The sequence below is a fragment of the Catharus ustulatus genome, chromosome 12 (assembly GCF_009819885.2).
Source record: "Catharus ustulatus isolate bCatUst1 chromosome 12, bCatUst1.pri.v2, whole genome shotgun sequence".
NCBI classification, from domain to species: domain Eukaryota; kingdom Metazoa; phylum Chordata; class Aves; order Passeriformes; family Turdidae; genus Catharus; species Catharus ustulatus.
Genome location: NC_046232.1, coordinates 9,002,288 through 9,027,887, shown reverse-complemented (window position 1 = coordinate 9,027,887; position 25,600 = coordinate 9,002,288). Strand labels below are relative to the sequence as shown.

The following is a 25,600-nucleotide window of genomic DNA, read 5'->3' as shown; positions in this document are numbered from 1 at the left end:
AAATCCTATAGAACTGCCAAAGCACCAGGTCAACAATATGGCACCTTCTAAAAGCCAGCAGAAAACCAGGAGAGATGAATGATTTTAAGATAAGCTGCAGCCATCTGCAAACAGCAAACGAGTTTTTTTCCATTCCAGGCATACCTGTACAGGATATTTCGGGGAACAGCACCATGTGAGACACTCAGCCACGCGCTCAGCTGAGAGAAGAACACAAAGGAGCGAACAGCCAGTAACAGGGTCTTCTCTTCAATAAATCGATCTCCACTCCTAAGGCATTTAAAGACAAACACAGGAGTGTGGGTAAGAATATTCAGAGACCTATGAGAATTAGAACATGGTCAGATCTTCAGTCAGAAAATAAAATATAGCTTAATAAGCAAAGTAAAAACTCCCCCAAACATTTTAAAGATTCCAGAGCCTGATTTGTTCTTATACACGTTAAAATTGACAAAATTTGACATAACAAATGCTACATGTATTAAAAGGACCATTTGCAGCCAGGATTATCTCACAGTCTGAAATTTTGAGTATGAGACAACTAATATTGAAATGCTTCAATTTCCCTAGCAAACAGTGGTTTTCTTAGATCAATCCTCACAGCAAAGAGACAGTTCAAAAACACTGATTACTTTAAGGACTTAAATATGACAAGATTCTTGCAATTATCAACCAATCCTCATATCCAACTTACTGTCGAGGAACTGGCTCCAAAATCCACCTTTCTAACAGCAATGCATCTTGTTTGATGGCAGGATCATTTAAATCATTCCCCTCTGTGGTGGGCCCTTCATCACTATAGCAACAGTCTGGAAGTAGCATCACTTCTACCATGATTGGAATATTGTTCTTCCAGAGAAGCATAACCTCAGATCTGGTTCGTCTGGCCTGACGACACTGAGCGAAAGAAAAACGTCAACATACACAAGCCATAAAAATACTAGCCAGATTTAAATCTCATCTAAAACCACATTCCAAAGTACCAGAGAAGAGTAAGGGACAAATTCTGTTTGGTTTCACCAAATCAGAAATAAAATTCTAGAGCTATTAAATGAAAAAATAATTAATACATCCTTTACAGTTGTCATTTGAGCAACTTTCCCTAGGAAATTTTAAAAGCTTGTAAAAATGCATTTCCCAAACCACTGCACTTTGCTACCTTGTAGTTATCTCTCCACAAGGCACCCTTTTGGGTACACAGACACAAGCAGTATTTTTATAAATTCTGTGTCTCAGAGCAGGCTAACTTCTGCACAAATATAACTTAAATTCCCACAGTACTTAAGAAGTTCCACTTGACAGATGGGATGCTCCCATCTTACTCCCAAACAGACTGGGCTAGATTTTTTGTGCTTGTGTTTTTTGGATCACTAACTTTTCAAGAACACCTGGAGAAGCAAAAAGTTAGTCAAGCCAGCCTACATTTTCTCAAAAGAAACCCCAGACCAAGAATACTAAGTATAGTGCTAGTCATTTGCATAATAAAGATTCAAACAGGCACTGCATTCAGGTAGTCGTGCAGAACTTCATGTTCAAGGATAAAAGGTTTAATGATCTCTCATTTTAAGGACAGATCTATTATTAGAAGGATGCTGAATTACATACTCATTTAAATGAAGGACTGACAGAAAACCATTGTTACTTGTGTTTAACTGTGAATCCACTGTGGGGTTCTTGGCTGACTTTAACCACGGTAGCAAGGATTTGTGACATGAAATGGGTACCAGCACCATACCTGAGCCACTTTGTCGCTGCATTCATGCTTAGTTGGTGGTGGCTGACTCGACTGTGCTGGGGGGCAGTGGAAGCCCTCTGTCCTGCCCTTGATTGAGTACTCTGGTGTCCGGCCCTCAGTGATCAGCAAGGCCAAGGAGACCAGGAACTCCTCAGCTTCATACTCAAAGTATTCATCCAAAGTATCTGTCATTTCAAAAAGACAAAAATTAATGACGTTTGCTGTGTAACAACTGTTGGCTGACCCTGCAGTTTGTTTCAATTACACTGGAAATGAGCATGGGCTATGGGAAATGGATCTTTGTGTCAGATTGGCTGCACTCCCCATAAAACCCACCACTCCCCACTCCAGCACCACAAAACAGCTTTCCTCATCTCAGTGTTGTCACTACAAAGAACTTTGTTTTTCAACAGCTTTTCTAGAAGAAAAAAGGTTTCCCAGGCTCTTGCGGGATAAGTCTGATGACACTGACTTGGCATTGTTGTTGTCATATGACAGATGGAAAAAGAAGCCACAATATATCATAAAATAGATTAAAATTGAAGAAGAAGAAATATTTACTTCTATTATGGAAAAAGTGGGACACAATGTTCTTTAAGATTTTTATTGCAATTCCCTCCTGCTGAGAGCAAGGCTTATTTCAGAGGTCCATTTTTAGTTACCATTAACACATAGGAAATGTTCCTAAGAAACATACAGAGTATTCATTGTTTTGTACCACGGTCAGTCTAAACTTGTGCAAAGAATGAAAACTCAACGAGTCTCTGTAGACAAAGCAGCAGCTGGCATTGTTCTTCATGAAGAGCACACTCAGTTCCTGCAGTTAAGATGCACCATTTTATGGTGTTTTATAGAGCACCCTTCTCCTCCTCCTCCTCCCTCATCACGAGGATGTCACCCATCATTCAAACAGATTGAAGTACAACCAGATCATGTCGTTCCCCTCTCTGCTTCAAAACACTTCAAGTCTCAAAATTATTTAATTACTGAAGAGGTTACAGAAAACTCCTTTCCATGAAAGCTAAAATGCATTCTCTTCAAAGTCTATTTTAAGAGCAGCAAATAAAAGCAGGTGGAGGCAGGGCTGCCAGCAGTTCTTTACCTTTATTTTGATGCTTTAGGGGAACAAAAGCACATGACATCTTTACAATTTTAGCTTAAATGTCCTATGTCATCCACCAAAACCGCCACAGGGAGAGAGTTAATTTCTATTCATGTTTCAATTATCATGCATAAAATACCTTTCAGAAGTTTTTTTGTTTTGGTCCCCTAATAGCAAAGCATTTGGCAAACATGCAAGGCAGACTTCACAGATGCATACAAGAATGGATGCATGAAACAAAAGCTCCAATTAAACACACAATTATCTGCATATGCAAATCAAAGTGTGTAAAACTAGCTTTTGCATGTACATATTTGCCTAGCCCAGGCTTGTAGACCACGGACCCCAGGGCTTACAGCCTATTTTAAAGGATTTACACAAGGTAAGTAAGAGAAGGCAGCCCACTGCTGAAGAAGAGCTAGGACAGATTAATTACCCTGGAGGACCCCATATGGCATGTGAACAATACATTAATTCATCTGGCATAATTTTAAATGGTCATTCACCTGATGGATGGCAAAAAAATAGCTAATAAAGAGTGCATGAAAGATTAAAGGAATGGTAAATAACAGAGAAGACAATACTCTTAGGTGGTGATATGAGTCACCTACAAAATTAGGCACCTGCACTTTTTTTTCAGCTGGAAGTCTGGTGAACAATAGACAAGTCATACTTGGGAATAGGAAAATGGAATTTGGGAAGACTCTAAGAAGGATTTGGATATAAAACAGATTAAAAAAAAATTGAAAAATTGCAGCATTATCTTGCTGCTAAGCTCATCTTTGTAAGTCCAAAGGCTATTATAGTTTCAAAAAAGTCACAGAAGGAAGGATCACTACTGGAATATTTTGCCTACTCTAAAATAGAAGTTCAAAAATCTAGAAAGTGTTCAACAGGAAGAAAAAAAACCTAAAACCATTGAGAAGCCTGGTAATTGTTCCTATACAACAGACACAGATGATGCAAGTTGATGCAATTGAGGGCAAGGGTGGAATGACATTTATAGAAACAGCAAACTCAGTGTTTAGTTTAAAAAAGTCTCACTCTGTGTATGCTGTAACTGTTTGGTTTTGTGTATGACTCAGCCCTAGGACACATCATATATTGTGTATAGAATAACCTCAATCCTATAATCTGATTATACAACTATGCTTATTGTTTTCTGCATCATTTCTAGCAATGCAGCATGCAAGTATATAGCATAAAATAGGCATCTCTGCACTGTCTGGGGTTTATTCTCCTTAAAATACCAAAAAAATCCAGTTAGTTGACACAAGTAAATAAGAACTAAAGTAACAAGGCACTACAGCCCTCTAACCAATACACTGAAACTAAAAGTTATTGACCAGGTGGGCACAAGAGACAGCAGCAGGTGTCAGACTACTCCAGGAGGAAGAAAGAGAAATTTAAATTTAGACTGAAGCTACTGTACATAGAGCAAAGCATACAATACTGGAGAACTGAAACCTGAAGGCACATAATTTTGTTTTCCTTTACCTCTTGCACATACCAAACTGAACAAAGACTGGTTTCCCATACCTTCTGGAAAAAGAGAAAAACCCATTTAACCAGAAATGTCAAAGAGTCTTCAAATCCTTGTCCTCCTACCTCCACTACACACAGGTGCATGAGCACTGGAATACAGAATAAGAACCCACAATCCCCCGCCCCCCCAAAAAAACCCTAAAATTGGCTCACATCCTGAGACATCAATTAAGGTTAGTTATGTGGTAGTAGGGATTCACAAATCCACTTAACTGTAACCCAAGGACTCTCTGAAAACTTCAGTTAATTGAGTTATGCTCAGCTGACTCCTTTCCCAACTAGGTCACACTTGTGCAGACCAACTCCCTTCCCTTTCCTATCACAGCTTTTTCTGTAGTAATTACAGAAAACGTTTTCCTGAAATAGATGTTTTAGAAGAGCATTTAATCTGTTTTCTAGGCTTAGACCAGGAAACAAAGACATTTGGTATCACCAGATAATGCCACCAGAAAATGCACCTGGGAGCTGCTACCCTGTCCTGCCTGGGCACAGCAAGGCAATAAAAGGCCCCAGCAGAGCCTCTCCTGCCCTGTGCTACCCTCCCATCGTGACCAGGCTGTGCTACAGCCACACTCTCTCAGTCCATTCTTATTTTATTGTCCTAGAACCTCTCATACTGCACTGCTCACCACAACTATCTACCAAGCTCATCCTCTTCTTAAAAAAAGAGCTTGTTTTTGCAAAGAGTATTTTCTTCAAAGAAAGACAATTTAGTTCGACTGGAAGTATCCTTTAATCCTGACCTTTACTGATTGAGGGCTACTTCCTTTGAGAGTCCATGAAGCAACTAATAATTGCCTTTGAATATGCTCTGTAACAGCCCAGACGTTTCCTGGAAAATTGTTAGGCACCCATATGGATTTTGAAGGCCACTGATTAAAAGTAATCACATTCCTATTTTCCTTAGAAAGTTGAAACCCAGAAAGCAAAACACTTAACAAAATATGGGATGCATGGTGTAGGCTGTTGGGATTCTCAGTTGATGCAAGCCCTGCTCCTGCCCTACCCAGGCTGTCCAGTGGGGACCATGGCATGTTTGCCCACATCTGCTCTCTCCTTCCTTTTTCAAAGGCTGAAAGCATGGCTTAAGCACTTGGAGTTCTTTTCTGTGCTTTCAGTACAGGCAGTCCCTAAGGAGACACTTCAGTCCAAGGGTCCCATGGCAGGAGAGTCAGGTGCACTGGAGAAAAGGTGGCTGCACTGTCAGCACTCAGAGCCCATCATCTCCCATCAAGGGCAGGGCTCTGCATTGAAAAAATTACAGCAAAAGCTCTTCCCACAAATCAGTCAACTCTGAATAAGTTTTATTATCTTGCTATTCCAAGAAACAGGTTAAAGGTACTTCCACATTTTAAGAGTAAGGCAGGGATTCAAGAAACTACTGTAAAGGAAATGAAACACAATGTAAACGTTTGACTAACAGCTTCTCTTCTGGAATTAGAAACACCTACGGATGCTTTGGTTAACTAATTCCACGTTGTGCTTCACTTCAAAAGAAAGTTGCCCTTGAATCCCCCAAATTCAAGATTCTCTAAATGAGCAGTCATGTTATGTCTGTATATTACAAACCCATAATTATATCTGAAGTCACACGTTTCAAAAGCTTTGCAATATTAAGAGTTTAGGTATAATTTAAGCTATCAAGAGTTAAAGTCATAAGATGGCTGACTTTTTTCAAGAAACAAGCCATTAGTTACTCAAACTCAAGCAAATGCAGTGAACTGGTTACTCACCTTAATTTAGGAATAATCCTATACAGACTGACACACATTGACAACTGTCTTACATTCTTATGGCTCAAGATCTTTGAGCTCAAGGACAGTGATTGTGAAAACATAAGGAGGGCAGCACCATAACTCATTGTTACTGGCTGCTTACTTTTTCCAGGGTACCAAACTGAACCACTACCTAGTATCAAAGCAGTTCAGGTGTAGGCAGAAAATGACAGCATAGGAATTTTTATTAGAACTGATATATACCTGCTATTCAAATAAAATAACAATATAAGGTGTAAAAACACCTCTGGTCCTACTTAGATTCACATAAAACAGGAAGAAACTCACCTGCTTCTGTGTTACTATGCTAGTTTAAAACCAGAAAAACAAACCAAAGCTCACTATCTTATAAATAAGGGGGGATTTTTAAAACTCAAGACAGAGCTACATGGAGCCGATGAAGTTATTCCAGAGTTGCAGAGCGATAAAAATCAATCAGTGCCATGAGCTCCACTGCAGAGTGCAGTGCTGCATTAATTCCCTGGGTATGTGTGTATCACTGCTCATCTCCTGCATGGACGCCTCTCACAGCACCAGAGCTAATCTCAAGGCAGCTTTACTGTAAATAGAGAGACTGGTTTCAAAACTGGGCTGAGGAAAAAAATATAATTCACATTTTACTAAAACTTACTCAAGTTCAAACAGCTTAATAAGAACAGACATAAAATCCATTTAAAGCTTAAGTTTCCTACAGTCATCTCAGAAACTACTGCTCTCTGGGAGTGTAAAATGCAGACTGTTAAACTGATCTGGGTGTTCCCATCTTGCTTCCTGCGTTTTGGCTGATATCCTATTTTGCCATCACCACACTGCTTACTGAGTCACTTTTCTCCGTCCAACTGTAGCTTCTATTTTTATCTAAGCAACAACAGTTTAATGTGCTTCTTTTGATTTTTTGGCATTAAACCAGATTCTAGATCCAATATCTGCATTTTGATCAGGGAAACCGTTTTGTTTTCCCTTAAGTGGACAAAGAAAAGAAATAGGAACAAATGGTATAAGCTAAATTGTTTCTTGCTCCACAATGATATCACAAATTATAAAGTAGGTCAATCATTACAATTTCAACATCTGTATTTAGTAGAAGGAGAGCAATACCTGAAAACATGAACTTTGAGGCTTATTTCAAATGCCAATTCACCAAAAGTTACAAGAGAACATGTATATTGTAAAACACAACTGTCCCACTCCATCCTGACATGGGTACATAAGTGCTGAAGTATCAGTGTAAAACTGTAAGATTATCAGTGCTGCAATGGTTGGCAGTTTAAAAATAAGCCAGTTGTGGGAAGAAAACATTTTCTTTTTGCTGACCCTAAACTAAAAGTGCTACTTTGAACCAACATGCTACAACTGGTCAGGTCCTGAAAGCAAAGAGGATTCTGCTCAGCTAATGCCCTTAAGAGCATATCAAATTCTGTTTTCCTTTATATTACCATTTCTTGCATTGTGTTTACATTAATCTGTGCCTACAGAAAAAGACTGAAGTTATACTACAATGAAACAAAAATGCCTATAAGGAGCAGACCAAGTAATTTCCATTAGTTCACCTCTAGCTTTTTACATTTTCCCCTTGTTTAGCTGATGCTCTGCCTAAGTTAGGTTGTGTTAGAACAAACTGCATGACACAATACACCTATCAGAACAAAATAAAAACTTAAATCCCAACAAAGCAAAAGGATTTCTGTTCATTTCTAAAAGAAAGTAATGAGGAGAACACAGTTCTTTAGAATTAGTGCGTGGTGCTGAGTATAGAATAGACACTTGGCTGTAACTGGAAGGGAATAGAAGGTTTCTATCTGGCCTTCACTCACCACCAATATAGTAATTTACTACCATGGTAAATATGCTGATAGAAAATTTGCAGAATTATATTGAAATTACTGTTTTAAATTCCACCCTAATCCCAGGGGGCAGCAAGGGCAATGTGGAGGTCAGACCTAGGCTAACTTCTCAGGCACTGGCACCACAACGCAAAACCCATCCAAATGCTCAGTTTGGGGAGCTGAAGGAGCCGTGTGTCACCCTAGAACAGAGAGCAGAGCACATTTAAGCTTACAGAATATGCAAGAATTTCTTCCTGAGGTGTTTTCTTGGCAAATAACTGAGTATATTTTACACTAAAACACAGATCTTCCAATACAAAATTTCTATGTATATATTTTTTTTCCCCTCACTGATATTGATGACTTTAATCAAGACTTTCCCAGGCAAAGGGATTTTAGAGATGAGAATGATGACCACCTTCAGTATGGTTGCTCATTAACCCAAGAAGGAGCTTAGCAGAAGCTACATGGCTGAAAACACAGGGAGTGAAGGCTTTCATCAGCTTACTCTATTTCCTTTACCTGTAAACATCGTTCTGCAGTGACTCCATAGCTGATGCTTTCTTTTCAAACGTATATTAACAATGAAAAAGCACATCTATTTGGCTAATCTTCACCTCTTCCTGAAGGCATATCATCCATGTGACAGCTGCAATTGAGTTTTGGGAAGTCTAACTCCCAAGCCAAGACATCCCACCCATTAAATAGGTTGATGGTAGCTCTTCATTAAATTCCAGCTGTGACAGCATTTTTATAGTACATAAATAAAAGTGTGTGCCAGAAATTTTATTTCAGGCCTTAAACACAATACAATACAGGATGGCAAACCTAAGTTTCAGTTTTAATTTGTTTAACAATCCAGCCTGACAAAGACTCAACTACTTGCAGACTTCTGTACTGTTTTATACAGGGATTGGTTTAGAGATGGAAAGCAGTAATTTGTGATAATAAATCACTTCCAGATGTTACTGGAAAACAATATAGACCTTTTAAAAAATCCTGCAGTAGGTATTTCAGTGCCTATGAGAGCTGTTAGAGACCATAGCCCTCCACTTAAAAGTCTAGATGTTTGCACCTTTTGCTGACCAAATTTTTGCTAAAGTGGCTTTATTCCTCTCTAATGTACCTTCACAACAAACACAAGTATCTTGGGCTCAGCATTTATAGGGATGAAGTGTTATCCTTATCAAATATGTTGGTTTCTAAAATTTCCTCATTAACACAAAAAACCCCTCTGTTTGGGGTATTTAATGCTTTATCTCATCACCTTAAATACATATTGTACTTAAAAACTTTGGCAATATACTTTCAAGTGTTCTTGTACTTCTATTAACACAGATAAAATAACACTTCTGAGGAGAAATATAAAGTAGCTTTCAGCTTTCGACAGGATTTTGAACAAATGATTTGGATGAGTCACTTAGTGCCTGACAAAACTGCAATGGGAGCACAAAAATCTCTCTGGGATAGGCCTTCTCTACTCTGCGTGCACAGGTTCCACTCTGGTTTGCAACCACCAGGCACAAACTGGAGTTCTTGTTCCCTAAAACCATTGCAAGGAAAAGAACGGTTACATCATGTGCCCTTTGCTTCAGACCATAGTTGGACTTGTTGGAAAATAAACCAGAGAGAATTTGAAAAGTGCAGTGTGAGAGCACTGACTCACTTTTGGGTGGAATCAGCAGGCATGCCACAGCTGCTGGAGTCAGGGAAAGCCCCTGGTAAAAGTACCATGTCGACTTATGAGATCACACTTTATGGAAACCTTTCACTGAGCATTCTGCCTTCAAAACAATATTGTTGCCTAGGCAAGGGAGGTTTTGTAAGCACCAAAACACTCAGCCTTCCACACACACAGAAAACTTTCAACAACCAATACTCAAAACACTCATCTTCACACTGTGGTCAGGTGCCAACAGGTCTGACCGATGGTTTTTGAAAACCATGCCACTGGCAAAGCTCTTGTATGCTGAAAATCTCCTCCAAAGATACCTATCAGTATCTATTTTTAATAGATATTGCAATTTCTCAGTTTTACTGTGGTTACATAAATCCCAAACAAAAACAAACCAGAGAAGACCGTGGGACAGGGGTGGGCAGAAGTCTACATGTTTTGGAAAAAAAACCCACCTAGTCCAATTTTTGGTGTGTCTACTCTATTAGAAGATCACCAAAAGAAATAAAACCAGACAAACAACTAAGACCTCACTTCTTCAGGGGCAAGAATTATGATCATCTACATGTAGCACATTTTTAAAAAGTTTTAGTTTTGTTATTTACATTCCAAATTTGGTAAGAGTGTAAAATAGGTGCTATCAGCAACTCACCAGGGCAGCAATAAACCCTGCACCCATGCCAAAAGCAACCCCTCTCCCTCAAGGACAGATAACACTTGATTTCAAATATTCTGTAGTCTTAGAGGAACCTGTAAAAACCATTAAGTTATGAATGAATGCCAGCACTGTTACCTAGGTCAGCCAATGGCCCTGATCCTGACAAATGAAGGTCAACTGGTTTTATTTTTAAATTCTAGAGAATATGACAGTCTGTGCAGTTTTCCATCGGGCTGAAAAGACCTCATGGGCCAGGAATTAAAAATCTGCAACTGCTTGGGCAGTAATGAACTTTTAGTTCAATCCAAATCATCAGAACAGTCATTTTACATGTCTAGACATATTTATTCAGTGCAAGCACTGAATAGCTTGATGTATGCTGTTTTTCTTTCTCTTTGCTTTCACCCAATTTGAAGAATTGACAGGATCTAGCTGAGTGACATTTATCTTGTTACAGATCAGACTGACTTTAAGATTAAAAAAAACCCAAAACAATCAGATTAATGAAACTCTAGAGCACCAGACCTTGGAAAGTACCTTTTTAAAAACTGGGTCCACTTGGACAGTGAAATTTCAAACAGCATACTTGCTTGCTTACAAAATGTAAGTGTCTGCTTTCCCTCTCCCCTTCATTAAGCCATCCTTCCAGGCTTGCACTGCAGCTTTGAAGGCAACCAGAAACATCCAGCCACGAGGCACCTCACAGAACAAAACAAGCCCACGGCAATCCGAGATGCAAGACACTCGCAGCGAGCGCCAAAATTAACAGCACTGCAGCACGAATAACAGCGGTGTACTGGCCACGGATCTGCTCAAAACAATTCTGCCTTGAAGGGAAGCAGGAGCTCACGGCTGCCTGTGCTGCTGCTGGCACAGAGGAACGCAGGCAAAAGTGTCCCTGCGCGGCACTGACCTGGAGTCACCCAGCAGGCTGGCCTCGGCTGGGGTTCACTGGCTGCACGTGTGTTTTGTAACACCCTGTACTGCCTATTCTTGGAACGCTCTTTCCAGAGAACCGAGGGGACAGGGCTCGCCCCTCCACGGCCACTTCCAAGCCAATCTCGCCAGCAGCAGCAGCATCCTGCTCCTCGAGATAAACTCTCGGTTTATAGAGGAGTAAAGGATCCAAGCCCGGCTCGTGTGCTCTCAAATCAGGTGACCCGTGAGTCAAGGGACAGAGCAATAAATTATTAGGAAAAACAAAACACTACACTAAAAATAGTGAACATGAGCAGCGCATGAAGAATAACAGTTTTTATCCAGCCAAAGCTCAAGGCCCTCCCCAGCCTCTTTTGTATCTGAGCAAAACAAATTGACATAAGCAAAGACAGATTAAACAAATAAAACCTTACTTTAGTTCCTCCTTGATAATTCACAACTATATATTTAATTAAAAGTTAAGAGCAAGGGAAAGAAACCAAAAAGCTGAGTTTTGGACCAGCAGAATAAAGTATTAATGCCCAAAATAAATATCCAATGCAACTTCAATCAGAAAATATCAAAATTACTTTCTTTCAGGGAAAATTGCTTCAAGATGGGTTCAGCTCAGATATGCCAAAAGCTTCACTTCAGCTACTAACACAGTTCAGGCAACATTAAGGATTTGCCCACTTGTCAGGTTTAATAGATCTAATAAATTATTGTGAATGCTCAAGTTAAGCATCGGGTAAAAAAAAAACAAAAGCCCTTCACAAACATTCCAGAATCCAAGTGCCTGATACCCATAACTTATTTTGTCAACTCTCCCATTAGCAAAAACATTATACAGAGATTTTCTACTAGAAATCAATATAGAAAATAAATTTTGTTATTATCAAGAGACAACAATGTATAATTTTGTTGGAGGAAGAGGAATTTTTCTAAGAGATAACAAAACAGCAAGCACAAAAGAGTAGTCAAAAAGACTTTAAGTTTCCATTTAGAAATATCTGATTACATTGGCTATTAGTGTAAACAGCTGGGTTCTTGCAATCATTTATTTTCAAGAACTAATAAAAAACACATCTGAGAGATTTTTAGCACAGAACATTTTATTCTTACCATCTGAATTAGTGGCTGATCTTGAAAGGATCAGAATCTGGCATGTGAATCCAGACAACAAGTAACCTGCCCTCTATCACCAGGAAAAACTTGCAAACTGGGTTCACACTACACCCTCCTTGCTGGGCTGAATCCCTAGGAAACGGCATTAAGAGAATTGTTTTTAGCATGAGCTGGTTTTCCTCTAGCGTATGGAAAAATGCTTGTCTGAAATCCAAAGATTTTCCTCAGAGATAAATGCTTCCCAGTCCAAGCTGGAAGCAGGCCCTGCCAGTGGGGACCTCTGGCACAGCCCACGTGGGTGCCACCAGAGCCCCAGGGAACTGATGGCAGTGCCTTATCTGCCTGCACAGGGAAGGGCCAGCACTGCCTGCAGGATTCCTCACGGAATTCCTGGGAAAAAGGCACAGATAAGGTTATGCCTCACCACCATCCAGCCTAACAGGAAACCACATTTCCCTGTTCTTTTTGGTTTCTTGAAACATCATCTTTCATAACAAGAAAATTACTCTTTTTTTTTTTCCGTCTGCTTTCAAGATCCTCCATGGCTTACCACTGTTCCTGCTGTCACCCACTCACTATGTGCAGTAACCTGGCCTCTGATTACTTTAATCACCAGTCCTTACTCCGCCTGTTGTCCTACACTTGATTAAAATGACTCTGCTTTGCAGCTTCTCCATTACGGTGATAAAGGCACGTTAGCCTGTGGGAGCACAGTTTATCTGTCTCCATCAGTATTATCCCTTTGTCTCCTCACAGCCCTCTGTTGGAAGCCATTGATTTAGCATTTGATACTTGCATAAGGTCTGAGGTGAGGACAGTCTTTTGTTCCATGCTTGTATAATACCCAGCAAAACACCAGACTGAGTTTGACTCTTAATTTGTACCACAGATAACAAGTAATAATCTTCAGGCAATAACTTCATGAATTTGCTTCCCTCCTCTTTAAGTCCTCTGATGACTGAGTTGCACACCTAGAGGATAAGGAAGTCCTTGCTCCATCTGACACAGCAACACAAAATAGTCAGTCAGGAAACACAGCCTGAAAATACAGAGGCTTGGTACACAACTGCACGAAGTACTTCCTTCACTCTGTAAAGAACCCACTGCTGTGGTCAAGACCCACAAACATAGATGTACTTCACAAACATAGTAAAAGCTGAGGAAACGATACATTCTTAACATCACTGATAAACCAGACTTACAACAGGCTGTTTATGCTGCATGAGAAGTGATCTGGACTCAGCTCCATACACAGCTCTTGCTCGTGGCTTCTCAAATCAAACCCTATCCTCCAGTACTTTCAGTGCCATGAGGTTTAGTCTATAACAACAATCCTTCAGATGTCCTACACTAAAAAGAGACATTGACACTTCTGGTTTTGAATTTAAGTGCCGTAGGTACAGGACCCATAGGATAACTTCCCTATAAAAATAAGAGTACTTGGGTGCTTCCAGCATCCTGCTCACACAGCCCAAGGCCAGCACCTCAGCTGCACGTGTGAGTCAGATGAGAAGTCACATCCACCCCACTGACTCCTATACCATGCCCAGATCAAATGCAGGGAGCTTCCTACCCCCCTGCTCCCTTTCCAATCCTGTTCAAGTTGCATGAGGCAATTTTCATAATAAGTTAAATGGAAAGGATTCAGAGAGATCTGCTCAGATTATAAACTATTGCATTCAAACTAGTGTTTTAACTGCCAAAGTATTTCAAAGTATACAGTACTTCAGATCTTTTAGAAAGATGTTATAGGAACTAGAATACGCAAAGCCTCTAGGAATTCATATCCACTTTCTCTTAGTTTACCTTTTCTCCTTCTCCAGCTGGTTTGCCTTGCCTTTTAAAATTTATTTTAAAGTCATAAAACCAACAAGTTATTTGGAGTTTCATACACTTTGCTAAAACTGGAGAGTAAAACATGTTAGTTGCCATGGCATTAGTGAGGAGTTGCTGGGTCAGGATGCAGAGAACTTCTCTTGTTCTGTCTCATCATTTGCATCAGAAGTTCAGCCATCTGTTATTAACTATTCAACAACAGTCTTGCTTGTTAGCACTAGTGCTTGCTATTTAAGTCTCCCCACCTTCAGCTCTTTTGAAAATCTTCTAATTAATGTGGAAATTCATCTAAGGGCTCAGTTATCCTTCAGGTAGGATGACCACCATTACTTCAACTTGGCCAATATTCTCCTTTCTCACCAAGGAAAAAGCAGACATTTATGCAGACACCAACTCTAGAAGCAGCAGCTAAATTGTTAGCCATCAATTTGAAAATAATTTCATCAGACAGTAGATGATGTGGCTGAACTCCAAGACAGGCTAGGCTGTCTCCCTCTCATTTAAGAACACTCCACTATACATTATCTTCCTCAAGTTCCACAGCATCCCTCAATCTTCTTTATCCTACCTTCTTGATATTGCAAAAGAAAAATTTTGCAATTTTATTTCAGAGGACAAATGGTATTAAGCATGTGTTGCTAACAAGTAAATACAGCCTTTTATCCTCTGAGAGAATCTGAAATGTTTGTCTACTTGCTGCATACATGAAGAAATCAAAAACTTAGTTATCCATTTTCAAGTTTGGAATTTTGGAGTTAAAAGCATTTTACCTAATCTTAACTCCACTATCTTCATTTAAATCTGCATGACCTAAAGAAAAATACTGTCTCTGAGTCTCATCCTAGGAAAGCAGGCCAGTCTTGTTGCTCCTCACTCATCACACCCTCAGAAGAGAGTGGGAGGCTGTACAGTGACAAAAGGGAACAATGAATCTGTTTCTTTTACTGTTCCTAAAACTACTTCACACACACCAAAAAAACCCAAAAACAGTACTATAAGCCCTTGTTTCAGTCATTTAACACCCTAACATATGCTAAGAGCACTCTGTTCACAGGTACAGCCAGCAAAACCTAGAGCCTCCAAAATGATAAAGAGGAAGAAAATTCTGAAAAATACTTATGTGGAATATGGAAAGAGTTGCAGGGCATCAGAAGATTAATTCACACATCCCAATAACAGGACAGTATTTTCCAGGCTGGTCTGTCTTTCATGATGACAAGCAGACCTGCACAAGCAATGTCAGCGCAGCAGAACATGGCTCAGAGACAGCACAGACAGCACAGGCTGAGATGCCTTCTCAGACTAAAAAGATGAGATTTGGTAGGGACAACCACAAATGCATAGGATAGCTCTGATATAATGCTGGGGTTTAGAGAACCAGAACAAGAACCCAGTGTCATTACTTCGGGTTCCAAAGAGAATGATGCAACTGAACAGTCCAGAAGTTCCTGGAAAGGTTTTCCTTTCAGCATGTTCAGGAAAAGTCTCCATTACAGACATTTGGCTTCACATGTGAAGGCTTGGAGAAATACATCCAGGACAGCTTTCTGACTATCAGACCATATCAACTGAAGAGGCTTGGTTCAACTCCAACAAGTACATGAACACTGATGGCGTAACTAAGCTCAAGATAAATACAGTCATGGGGAAGAACCTACTAACACCACGGAGCTGCATTTTTTCCCCAAAATACCTGAAAAACAAGAAAATGAAAAACAAACCTAAGAGTGCAAATGCACTGATAATAATAAAGCTTTTAAAGAGCATTCCCAGGGAGAAGAGATAGAAACACTCAAGAATTCAATAATTTTATTTTAATGGACAAGACATTAAACATTATAGTATGCAGGTTAAGTAGGAGCTGATATTCCTATAACTTTATTACAACATCATGTCAGTTAGAAATCATACCTACAAGTTGAAAACTTCTGCAGCACTGCTGCTAGAACAGAACTAGTATCAGATTACAGTAGTTTCACGAATACAAGCCGCACGGATTATAAGCCGCACCCCCGGTGCCTCGACAATGTTGCTGTCTTTGTCAATAGATAAGCCGCACCCCGAATATTAGCCGCACTTTCGTTCGTCGCGAGAATCCGTGCGCAGCTTTCACAAATTGGCCAATTAGTAACAGGATCGCGGCATAGCGGGCTTTACTGGCTCGGGGCGGGGCCAGGCAGGCTCGGCCCGCTCATGGTTGCCGACGGGGCCGGGTGGCCCAGCTCAGCGCCACGGCTCGGCGGGGCTGGCCGGGTGGTGCTGCCGCCGCCGCCGGGCTCGCTGGCCCCCCTCTCCCGTCAGCACCGCCCCGCTGCCGCGTTCGCTCGCCCGGCTGGCAGGGCTGCCGCCGCCGCCGCCGGGCTCGCCGCTCACCCCGCGCCGCGTTCGCTCGCGCCGCGTTCGCTCGCCCTGCGCCGCGCCTCGCTCGCGCCGCGCCCGCCCCGCGGCGCTTAGGCGGCTCGCGGCTCGCGGCTCGCGGCTCGCGGTTCGCGGCTCGCGGTTCGCGGCTCGCGGTTCGCGGCTCGCGGTTCGCGGCTCGCGGTTCGCGGCTCGCGGTTCGCGGCTCGCGGCTCGCGGCGGCGCTTTCGCGGCTCGCGGTTCGCGGCTCGCGGTTCGCGGCTCGCGGCTCGCGGTTCGCGGCTCGCGGTTCGCGGCTCGCGGCTCGCGGCTCGCGGCTCGCGGTTCGCGGCTCGCGGTTCGCGGCTCGCGGCTCGCGGTTCGCGGCTCGCGGTTCGCGGCTCGCGGCTCGCGGTTCGCGGCTCGCGGTTCGCGGCGGCGCTTTCGCGGCTCGCGGTTCGCGGCTCGCGGTTCGCGGCTCGCGGCTCGCGGTTCGCGGCGGCGCTTTCGCGGTTCGCGGCTCGCGGTTCGCGGCTCGCGGTTCGCGGCGGCGCTTTCGCGGCTCGCGGTTCGCGGCTCGCGGTTCGCGGCGGCGCTTTCGCGGTTCGCGGCTCGCGGTTCGCGGCTCGCGGTTCGCGGCGGCGCTTTCGCGGCTCGCGGTTCGCGGCTCGCGGTTCGCGGCGGCGCTTTCGCGGCTCGCGGTTCGCGGCTCGCGGTTCGCGGCTCGCGGTTCGCGGCGGCGCTTTCGCGGCTCGCGGCTCGCGGCTCGCGGTTCGCGGCTCGCGGTTCGCGGCGGCGCTTTCGCGGCTCGCGGCTCGCGGCTCGCGGCTCGCGGCTCGCGGTTCGCGGCGGCGCTTTCGCGGCTCGCGGTTCGCGGCTCGCGGCTCGCGGTTCGCGGCGGCGCTTTCGCGGCTCGCGGCTCGCGGCTCGCGGCTCGCGGCTCGCGGCTCGCGGCTCGCGGTTCGCGGCTCGCGGTTCGCGGCTCGCGGCGGCGCTTTCGCGAGCGCCGCTTTCGCTCGCCCCGCCGGCAGGGCTGCCGCCGCCGCCACCACGCTCGCCGGCCGCCCCCTCCTGTCTGCACCGCCGCCGCGTTTCCTCGCCCTAGCCGGCACTGCAGGCCCCCGCACCGCCGGGCTCCCCCACGCTGCTGGCCCCGATTATGCTGGGCTTCCCCCGCTGCCAGGCAGCCCCACCCGCCGGCCTTCCTGCTTCTGCCATGCTCCCCTGCACTGCTAGCCCCAGTTCTCCCGGGCTCCCCCGCCCTGCTGGCTCAGGCTCTGCCGCCCGCCCCCATACTGCTGGCCCCGCCTCTGCCAGGCTTTCCCACCTCTGCCGGGGCCGGCCGGGCTCCAGCTTGGCTTGGGGCTGCTGCGGGCTCTCACTTCCGTGTTGGCAGCTTTTAGAATTTTGTTAATAGATTAGCCGCCCCGGAATATTAGCCGCACTTCCGGGTTTCCACCAAAATTTTGGTCAAATTGGTGCGGCTTGTATTCGTGAAATTACTGTAATTAAAAAAGCACACAAGAAAAAAAAGCACAGGACTTGTTAGGAAGTGTCCTCAGGTGAGGAATGTAGATTAAGAATTCCATTATTTTATCTGAAATACAGAAAAAGACAAAACAAAAAGCCCACAGCAAACTATTTTCATAACACCTGACCTCTTCCACTGAAGTTCCTTATTGTATTTGTCTTCTTTGTGCTACTTGATCTCCCAAAACTTTGATGTTACAAACCATTCATTGTCATCTAAGAGGTGGGTAATTTATCTTGTGCAACTTTGTCAGAACACGTTTGACCACCCAAAATCCTCCTCCTAGCTAGCAAGGCTACCTGCAGCTTCAGTAGGTTTCAGTATTTGCAGTCCAAATTATTCAGAGGGTGGGGTGGAGAGAGAGGCATAAGGCTAGCAGACCAAAGGCAGAGACTGTACTTCTTCCTGAGAAATGCAAGGAGCTCTGAGAGACGAAATTGATGCTGGTGGAGCAGCATGAAGCTCCTCAGGTCATTTTTTCCAATGGTATTAACCTTCACCTACAACGCCTGCCCTTAAACAGTTAAACAGTAACCTGCAAAAGTAAAAAAGTTACAAAAGAGACAATATATGCTTCCCACCTAAAAAACAAAACAAAAAAAAGAACACCAAAAAAAAGCCCCAAAAAGAAAAAAAAAAAAGGAAAAACAATTCTGGGAGAGTGGCCAGGCCCATAAAATTGTTTTTAAATTTTATTGGGAGGATAAATGAAGACATTACAACTCTCAAGCTGTGTAAAAGACTGTACACTTTAAAATGGACACCAGAGCCTACTATGGAATTTTGAATGCATAAAACAAAAGAACATTTTTGATACTTTCAGAATTGAACTATGTCACACAGCACAATTCAGCTATTTACAAGTTTCCACACTGTAAGTCATGTTATTAAAGTTGTAATAGTCTTCTGGTACTCCAAATAATAAAACATTACATGGGGTCAAAACTGAAAGGCTTAACAGAATTTCAGCCAAGAATCTAGTTTGCCTCCCTCTTCCCTAATATATGGTAATTTTCCACACAGCAAAATGGCAGACTCTCATACTTAAAATTTAATCTATGCAATTATGAAATTTCACTTTGTCCTCTCAAAAATTCCTTGCTACTCTACAAAGCAATGCTTCAGTGATTCAAAGCCAATATTCCCACACAAAACATGAGAGTACACTAGTGAAATGATTCCTCCTGCCATGCCAGGAGGTGGGCATCCAATGTCAGTAAGCTCACTTAAATTAGAGCTCCTGTACTTTTCAGAGAAAAATCAACAAGCTCTAGACACAGGATATATACATATATTTATGCAAGTACTTGGTCAGAGCAACATTCACATTTTTAGAGAACAAGTTTGCATAAAAAGCAATGGATAATCCTCAATTCTGCACTAAGTATAATATTAATTAGCTTTTTATACCATGTAGTTGAGCAACCAGTAAGATGCTAATTAAAAATACATATTTTTATTGCCCCCAAAGCTGACATATTTGCATCAGCTTCATTTGCCCCAAGACAAACAAGTAGTGGCAAAGGGCTGATAATGTTTCATGCATTGTTCTAGCAGAAATCAAAATAGTGTAATAGTTTCCTCCTGCTGGAAGAAAAAAAAAAAAAAGAAGAGAGAAACTTGACCTACATAACAAGGCACAGAAGAAACTCAGTTAAGCTTCGGGGTGTTTTTGGGAGGGGGAAGAGGTTGTTTTTTTTCTCATAACAATAAGGAGTCCAACAGTTACATATGGCTACACTAACTACAACTGTTAGCACATCTGACACTCAACTACAGTCCCACTTCTAAGGCTTAAAAATCCACTCCTCCTATTCCAGGACATTTAATACTCTTGCCCTAACAACCTAATGAATTAACCGAGTTAATTTTTAGGCTGTCCATTACTTTCCTTTAAGGGAAGGTTAAAGAAGAAGAGACCAACCCCCAACGCACAGAAATTAAGCCTTTCATAGACTCACTACACGGAAGGAAAGGAAGAATGTCTGGTTTGGGTTTCTAAAGGAGCTGTTTACAGACTCTGCCGGAGAGGCAAACTTTGGTACAGTTTAGTATAGGTGGATTCCAAATCACCTTTCTAGACAAACACCGCCAACAGCTGCCGAGCACTCGGAGTTACACAGCTGGAACTTGTTTCACGCCCGGGCAGCCTGTCGGGGCCGGTGCCACCGGCCCTGCAGCCTCCCCCCGCCGCTCCGCCCGGCCCCTCCGCAGCACCCCGGGCCGAGCCGAGCCGAGCCGGGCCCCGGCCGTACACACCTTCTCTGTGCGGCCCGGCGCTCCCGCAGCGAGCCCCGCAGCGAGCCCCGCAGCGCCGGCGCGGGCGGCCGGGTGCCCACGGCATCCTCCACAAAGGAGGCAGAGTAGGGGCGCGCATAGCAACAGGCCCGGCCGCCGATTGGCCCCGCCGGGCGAGCGCCGGCCCCCTCGGCCCGGCCCGGCCCCCTCGGCCCGGCACGGCACGGCACAGCACGGCACGGCCCCCGCGCCAGGTGAGCGGGGCGGGCCCGCGGCCGCACGGACCGGCCGCACCGGGGCCGGGCTGAGCGGAACCGGCGGTGCCGGGAGCGCCCCGCCCCGAGCGCCCTGCGGGGCCCCCTCGGAGGGGATGTCCGGGGACGGCGGGGCCCGGCCGGCGGCTCCGGGGCTGGCCCTGCGCTCCCCGCACCAGGGAAGCTCTCGGAGCAGCTGCCGAGCCTGTCTGGGCGCTGGCAGCGCACGCGGAGCGCTCCCGCACAGCGCCGCTCCAACAGCCAGCCCGAGCCGCAGGCTGCGAGGTGATGAATATTTACATCTGGAGTGGAAAAAGCAGCCCGTGCTCCTGCCAGCCAGCACCAGCCAACTTCCCACTGCTCTTTTTCCACTGCTCAGCCGCTCGGGAGTGGCTCGGCTGCCTCATTCCTCCGACCCTCCTGGAGCACACGGGGGAGCAGGATCTCGCACCAGCTCTCCTTGAGCTACTTCTTACTTTAGTATTGTTACTAAATAGTTCTTACTTCAGTGTTTGTAATGGGCCTTTCCGAGGACTAATTTATGAGGTTGTTTCAAGAGAGTAGTCTCAAAACAACATGTACTATTCTAGATGTAGTCTAAACAACGTACTGGCTACGTTAAACAACTTCATCCAGTTCTGACGTATGTGCAAGTATTAAAGTCAGATGACAGTCACCATATTAACATAATCAGTGCAAAAAACCTATCTCACTCTCAGCCTAACCACATCACAAAGCGAGACTAAAACCCTTGTTCTCTAATTAGATACCATGAAACTATGAAAAGTCTGGATCAAACTAGACTACACAACCACATTTAAAATCCAGTACCACTAACCCATTCAAGAGCATGAACACATGCCACTTCACAAAATGACTTTTCCCCACTCACATTTTATATACCAGTATCATTTAGCTGTGGTTGCAAGAAAGCACAGTCTATACAAGATTTTTAAGTAGACATTTTATCCAATGAAGGTCAGATACCTTTTAGTAGCTGGCCCATTTAGAGATCTCACATACAGATAGTGCCTTACAGAGAGTTAGATGCAAAACATACCATTTCATTAGTCACTGACATTCAAGCTTCCTGTATATTTTACCTGTTTGCTTTCCAAGTATTTTTCCTTCATGGAACATTTACTTCTACAAAAACACCATCATTTACAAGTTGTCTGAAAAAGTAATTTCAGGTTTTCTTAATCAAGCAACTACCTAGCATTTGAGAAAAGTATTCAGATGATTTTCTATGCCACAGTTATTCAGTATCTACAGGAGGAAGAGGAGGGATAAGAGGAATATTTATCACATAAGTAAACATGGTATGTTTAGAAGTTTTGCAAACAAGAGGCAGGAGCAACAACACTCGAGTCAACTCCCACCAGGGCCAGCAGAGACAGCATTCAGGAGCCACCAGCTGTTTTTACAGGCCAACTAACAATGTTTTAGTGATGAGCAGCTGTTTCTAGATGATGGGCATACCTCCCCACCATACTGCTCCTGAACAGTCTCCCCACACTGGGCTTCTGCAGTGCAGTCGCAAAGATCCTTTTCACATCAGATGTTCTTCAAATACAGTGAAAGTAGGACAGCTTGTTGACACTCCAGCTTTTAAGCTTACCATCCTAAACCAGCTGTAGGTACAAAGAGCTGAGCATCCCAGAAGTGAAGGCATCCAGCCTAATAACATGCTAAATTTATAAACTGTAATATTAGAAATTCTACCAAAGCAAAACCTACCTAAAGCACATTACTCATGTATTGGATCTCTTATGCTTCCACAGATTCCAGAGGCACAAGATACTTTACATGAGAATAAGGCAGTGCACAGAGCTACATAGGACTTTATCCTAGGATGCATTGTTCATCACCATAAAGTACCTGCACTTCAAATATTCTTACTATCCTCACAGTTCTAACATTGTGCAAAACAACAAGCAATAATCGAGATAACCTGGCCGCACTTTAACCCAACTTCTGCCACAAATAGAACAGCACTTCTAAACATAAAAAAACATGAGTTCTTCATAACAATGGATTTTATCCCAATACTTTGGGGGTAAGCAGTCCTACACATTCCATAAAGCAGGAAATCAGAGCCAAGTATGGTTCATCTCAATATCAAGTGAATTACACATCAATTCAGAGGCACTTGCCAATAGACATAATTGGCATCATCCCTACATAATAAAAAACAATCAGCTTCAACCTTTGAAGGGTCATGCCAAAGCACAGGATGTCTAGTAATGAGCCAGTTCAGAAAACACTCCAGTTCAGATTCCAGCCCTGCCTGTGCAGGAAAAGCAAGGTGGGCATGTGACCCCTAAGGAGCAAAGCCTAAGTGACTCCACAGCACCTTGTTTACACAGCCTAGTCATGGAGACAAGCTAAAAATAAAAATGCACTTCTACTAACACATCCCTTCCTTGAAACAAACATTTTGGATTGAGTTACTAATTTGCAGAACACAAAACCAAGTGCTCTCATGTATACAGTCTTATTGCCCTTCTCCCAGTACAGATGCTCAATTCCTCAGAACAAAGCTCAGGTCAGTTCTTGATGCTTACAATGCATGTTCAATAGATGGTTAGATATACCACTCACACTGTGTATAGTTTTCCTTTTACTGATGTTCAAACTCAATTTTTTGAGTGAGAAAGGCTACATAAAGTCTACAGTACACCTAGAGAAGTTGAAAGCACTGGATGCTAACAGACCCACAAGGATCAGATGCTAACAGTCCCACTGTGATTGTTAAATCAAACAAACAAAAATTAAAACCAAATAAAATAAAAAATCAGTGTGTAACAAAGCTCCTCAAATTTCATACTAGAAACTTACACAAAAATTAATTTCACCAACTTAAGAAAAGCATCCTAAAACATTTATAAAAGGTCACTCAGCATGTGGATGGGATGAAAGAACATACAGTGCACATCTAGCACCATAACTTTTACCTCTGCTGGATCCAAAATACTTTCTCATACAAAGTTGTTAATTCAGCAAGGCTCTCATAGAAAACATCCAAAGGCAGCACAATAACAGCCAGTAATGACTGGCCAAGTTTAGGGAACTTAACTGCTTGATGCAAGAGGAGCCAGGTGTGCATTCTAGCAGTCTTACATTGAACTTTGCCCTCAGACATTTCCAGCATTATGAACTATTCCTCCTGTTTCACCTGCATGACCTAGCTATTTGGTTCTGCTCCTCCACTTTTTACCAGCAGACTCCTTAGAGGAGTCCTCCACACCTTGTTTGCATTAGCAGATGCAGGCAGCTACACTACCAGTACTACTGCTAGTACAGCTATGGTAGGGACCATTAGCCAGGCCCATCCTCCAATTCTAGCTCTCCAGATACTTTGTTTCTCATGGTTTCCCCACGGTAAACAAAACTCCTCTGGCGATTCAAATAGCACGTGCTTCAAAAGGAAGAAGCTGTTTCCCCCTCAAATTAAAACAAAGCAAAGTCACACTTTTCACTAAAAGGCAACTGAAGTGGGAAAACTTGCATAGAAAATATACCTGAAGCTCAATTCTAAAGACATTTACAGCAAAGAAAAAAGGGTTTACTTTTGAGCAGCATGAGTATTGATATCAATCCCTTCCACCTAACTGCACTCCCAGTCCATGCTGATCTTCAATTTTGTCCCTTTTCAGTTCCTATTGATAGGAAACTTCTCTTTTATTCCACATCACTGTAATAGTTACTGAAGTCCTTCCCTTCTTTATGCAACTATTTTCTTCTCCCCTACCCTCAAAGTCACCTACATAATCAAAATTTTAAAAATAAAGATTAAGTAAACAAAAGTCTTGAAGATTCAGAAGTTTTAAAGAGTCAGATTAGCACACAAAGGAAATGTACCAGTACTTGTGACTTTACAGAAAACTGCACATTAAAAAAAACACCAGCCCAACACATCAAAACTTCACTCTCTGTTAACAGAGTTATGGCAAATAGCCACACAGCCATTTACTCAGATACTGCTCTTACACACCCTTTCTGCCCCCCCAGGTCTGAAAACAAAGCCTTCCACCAAACTTGCTGACCTGCCTGGAAGTGAGTTTGAGCCACGGTTTGTTTCACTTGCGTTGCTGGGCTGGTGCCCTGGCAGGGAATCAAGGAGAACAATACCTGGCAGGGGAGAAGGGCTTCCCATTGCTCTGAAAGAAAAGCGTGCTAACCACAACAGCTCTTCCTGCACCTCTCCTTCTCCTTCCCTTGTCCCTCAGGAGAAACCAGCTGCACTCTACCACCTCCCAATGTGGTGCTGACTGTACTGAGGATATGGGACAATACTTGCCACCTTCAATTCTCTCTTTTTGCCTTTCCTGCCTCCATTATACAAAACAACAAGATGGTAATTGCACAGCATCCTGAGAAAGAGGCTTGATTTGTTGCAGCACAGAGAAGTGTGAAATGTCCTAGAAATCCTGAAGGCTTGTCAGGAGCAAAAGGAACAAAAGGAATCCCTGCATACATGTCTTGGGTTGCAATGCAGGATGTGCCCAAAAGTATCTATTCTACCATCCTCTATTGAGACCACGTGGGGCATTGTTCTTTATCTTTTCACAGCCCACCCTTCCTCCAGGGAGGTATCTGCTGCTAATGGCCCATTGAGTCCCACTGTATAACTGATAAAATTACTGCATCCCATTGGGAGATGCTCCACCCAGGGGGAGGAGCCAAGCCTTTCATGAAAAGATAAAAACTGATATATGGAACACCAAGGTAACCCTTTTTCCACTGGACCCCAGTGGAAAACTGGACCTTTCTACATCATCACTAGACCTTCAGAGGAAAACTGCAACCCTCTACAGGAGCACTGCTCCAACAGAACCACATCTGTCACTCCAGGAGGAAGCAGCCACCATTTAATGGGACTGCTCCCAACGTCCTGACAGGGTGTCAGGTTGTACTCTGACTGTCTGTTTCGGGCTTGTTCTTTGCAGTGCTGTATTTCTATTTTAATTTCCCTAGTAAAGAACTGTTATTCCTAATTCCCATAGTGATCTTTGCCTGAGAGCCCCTTAATTTCAAAATTA

General features: G+C 43.5%; 1 protein-coding gene across 2 annotated transcripts in view; it reads right to left on the bottom strand.

Annotated features, from left to right (window-relative positions):
* The window catches only part of FAM214A (family with sequence similarity 214 member A), a 47,736-nt gene that overhangs the window by 14,859 nt on the left and 7,277 nt on the right, over window positions 1-25,600 (bottom strand). For both annotated transcript variants that reach the window (XM_033070435.2, XM_033070436.2), the window contains exons 2-4: window positions 1,736-1,920; window positions 695-897; window positions 145-270 (exon numbers count right to left, since the gene is read on the bottom strand). In XM_033070435.2, coding sequence (XP_032926326.1) covers window positions 145-270; window positions 695-897; window positions 1,736-1,920 — 514 coding nt within the window. The remainder of the gene's footprint in view (window positions 1-144; window positions 271-694; window positions 898-1,735; window positions 1,921-25,600) is intronic.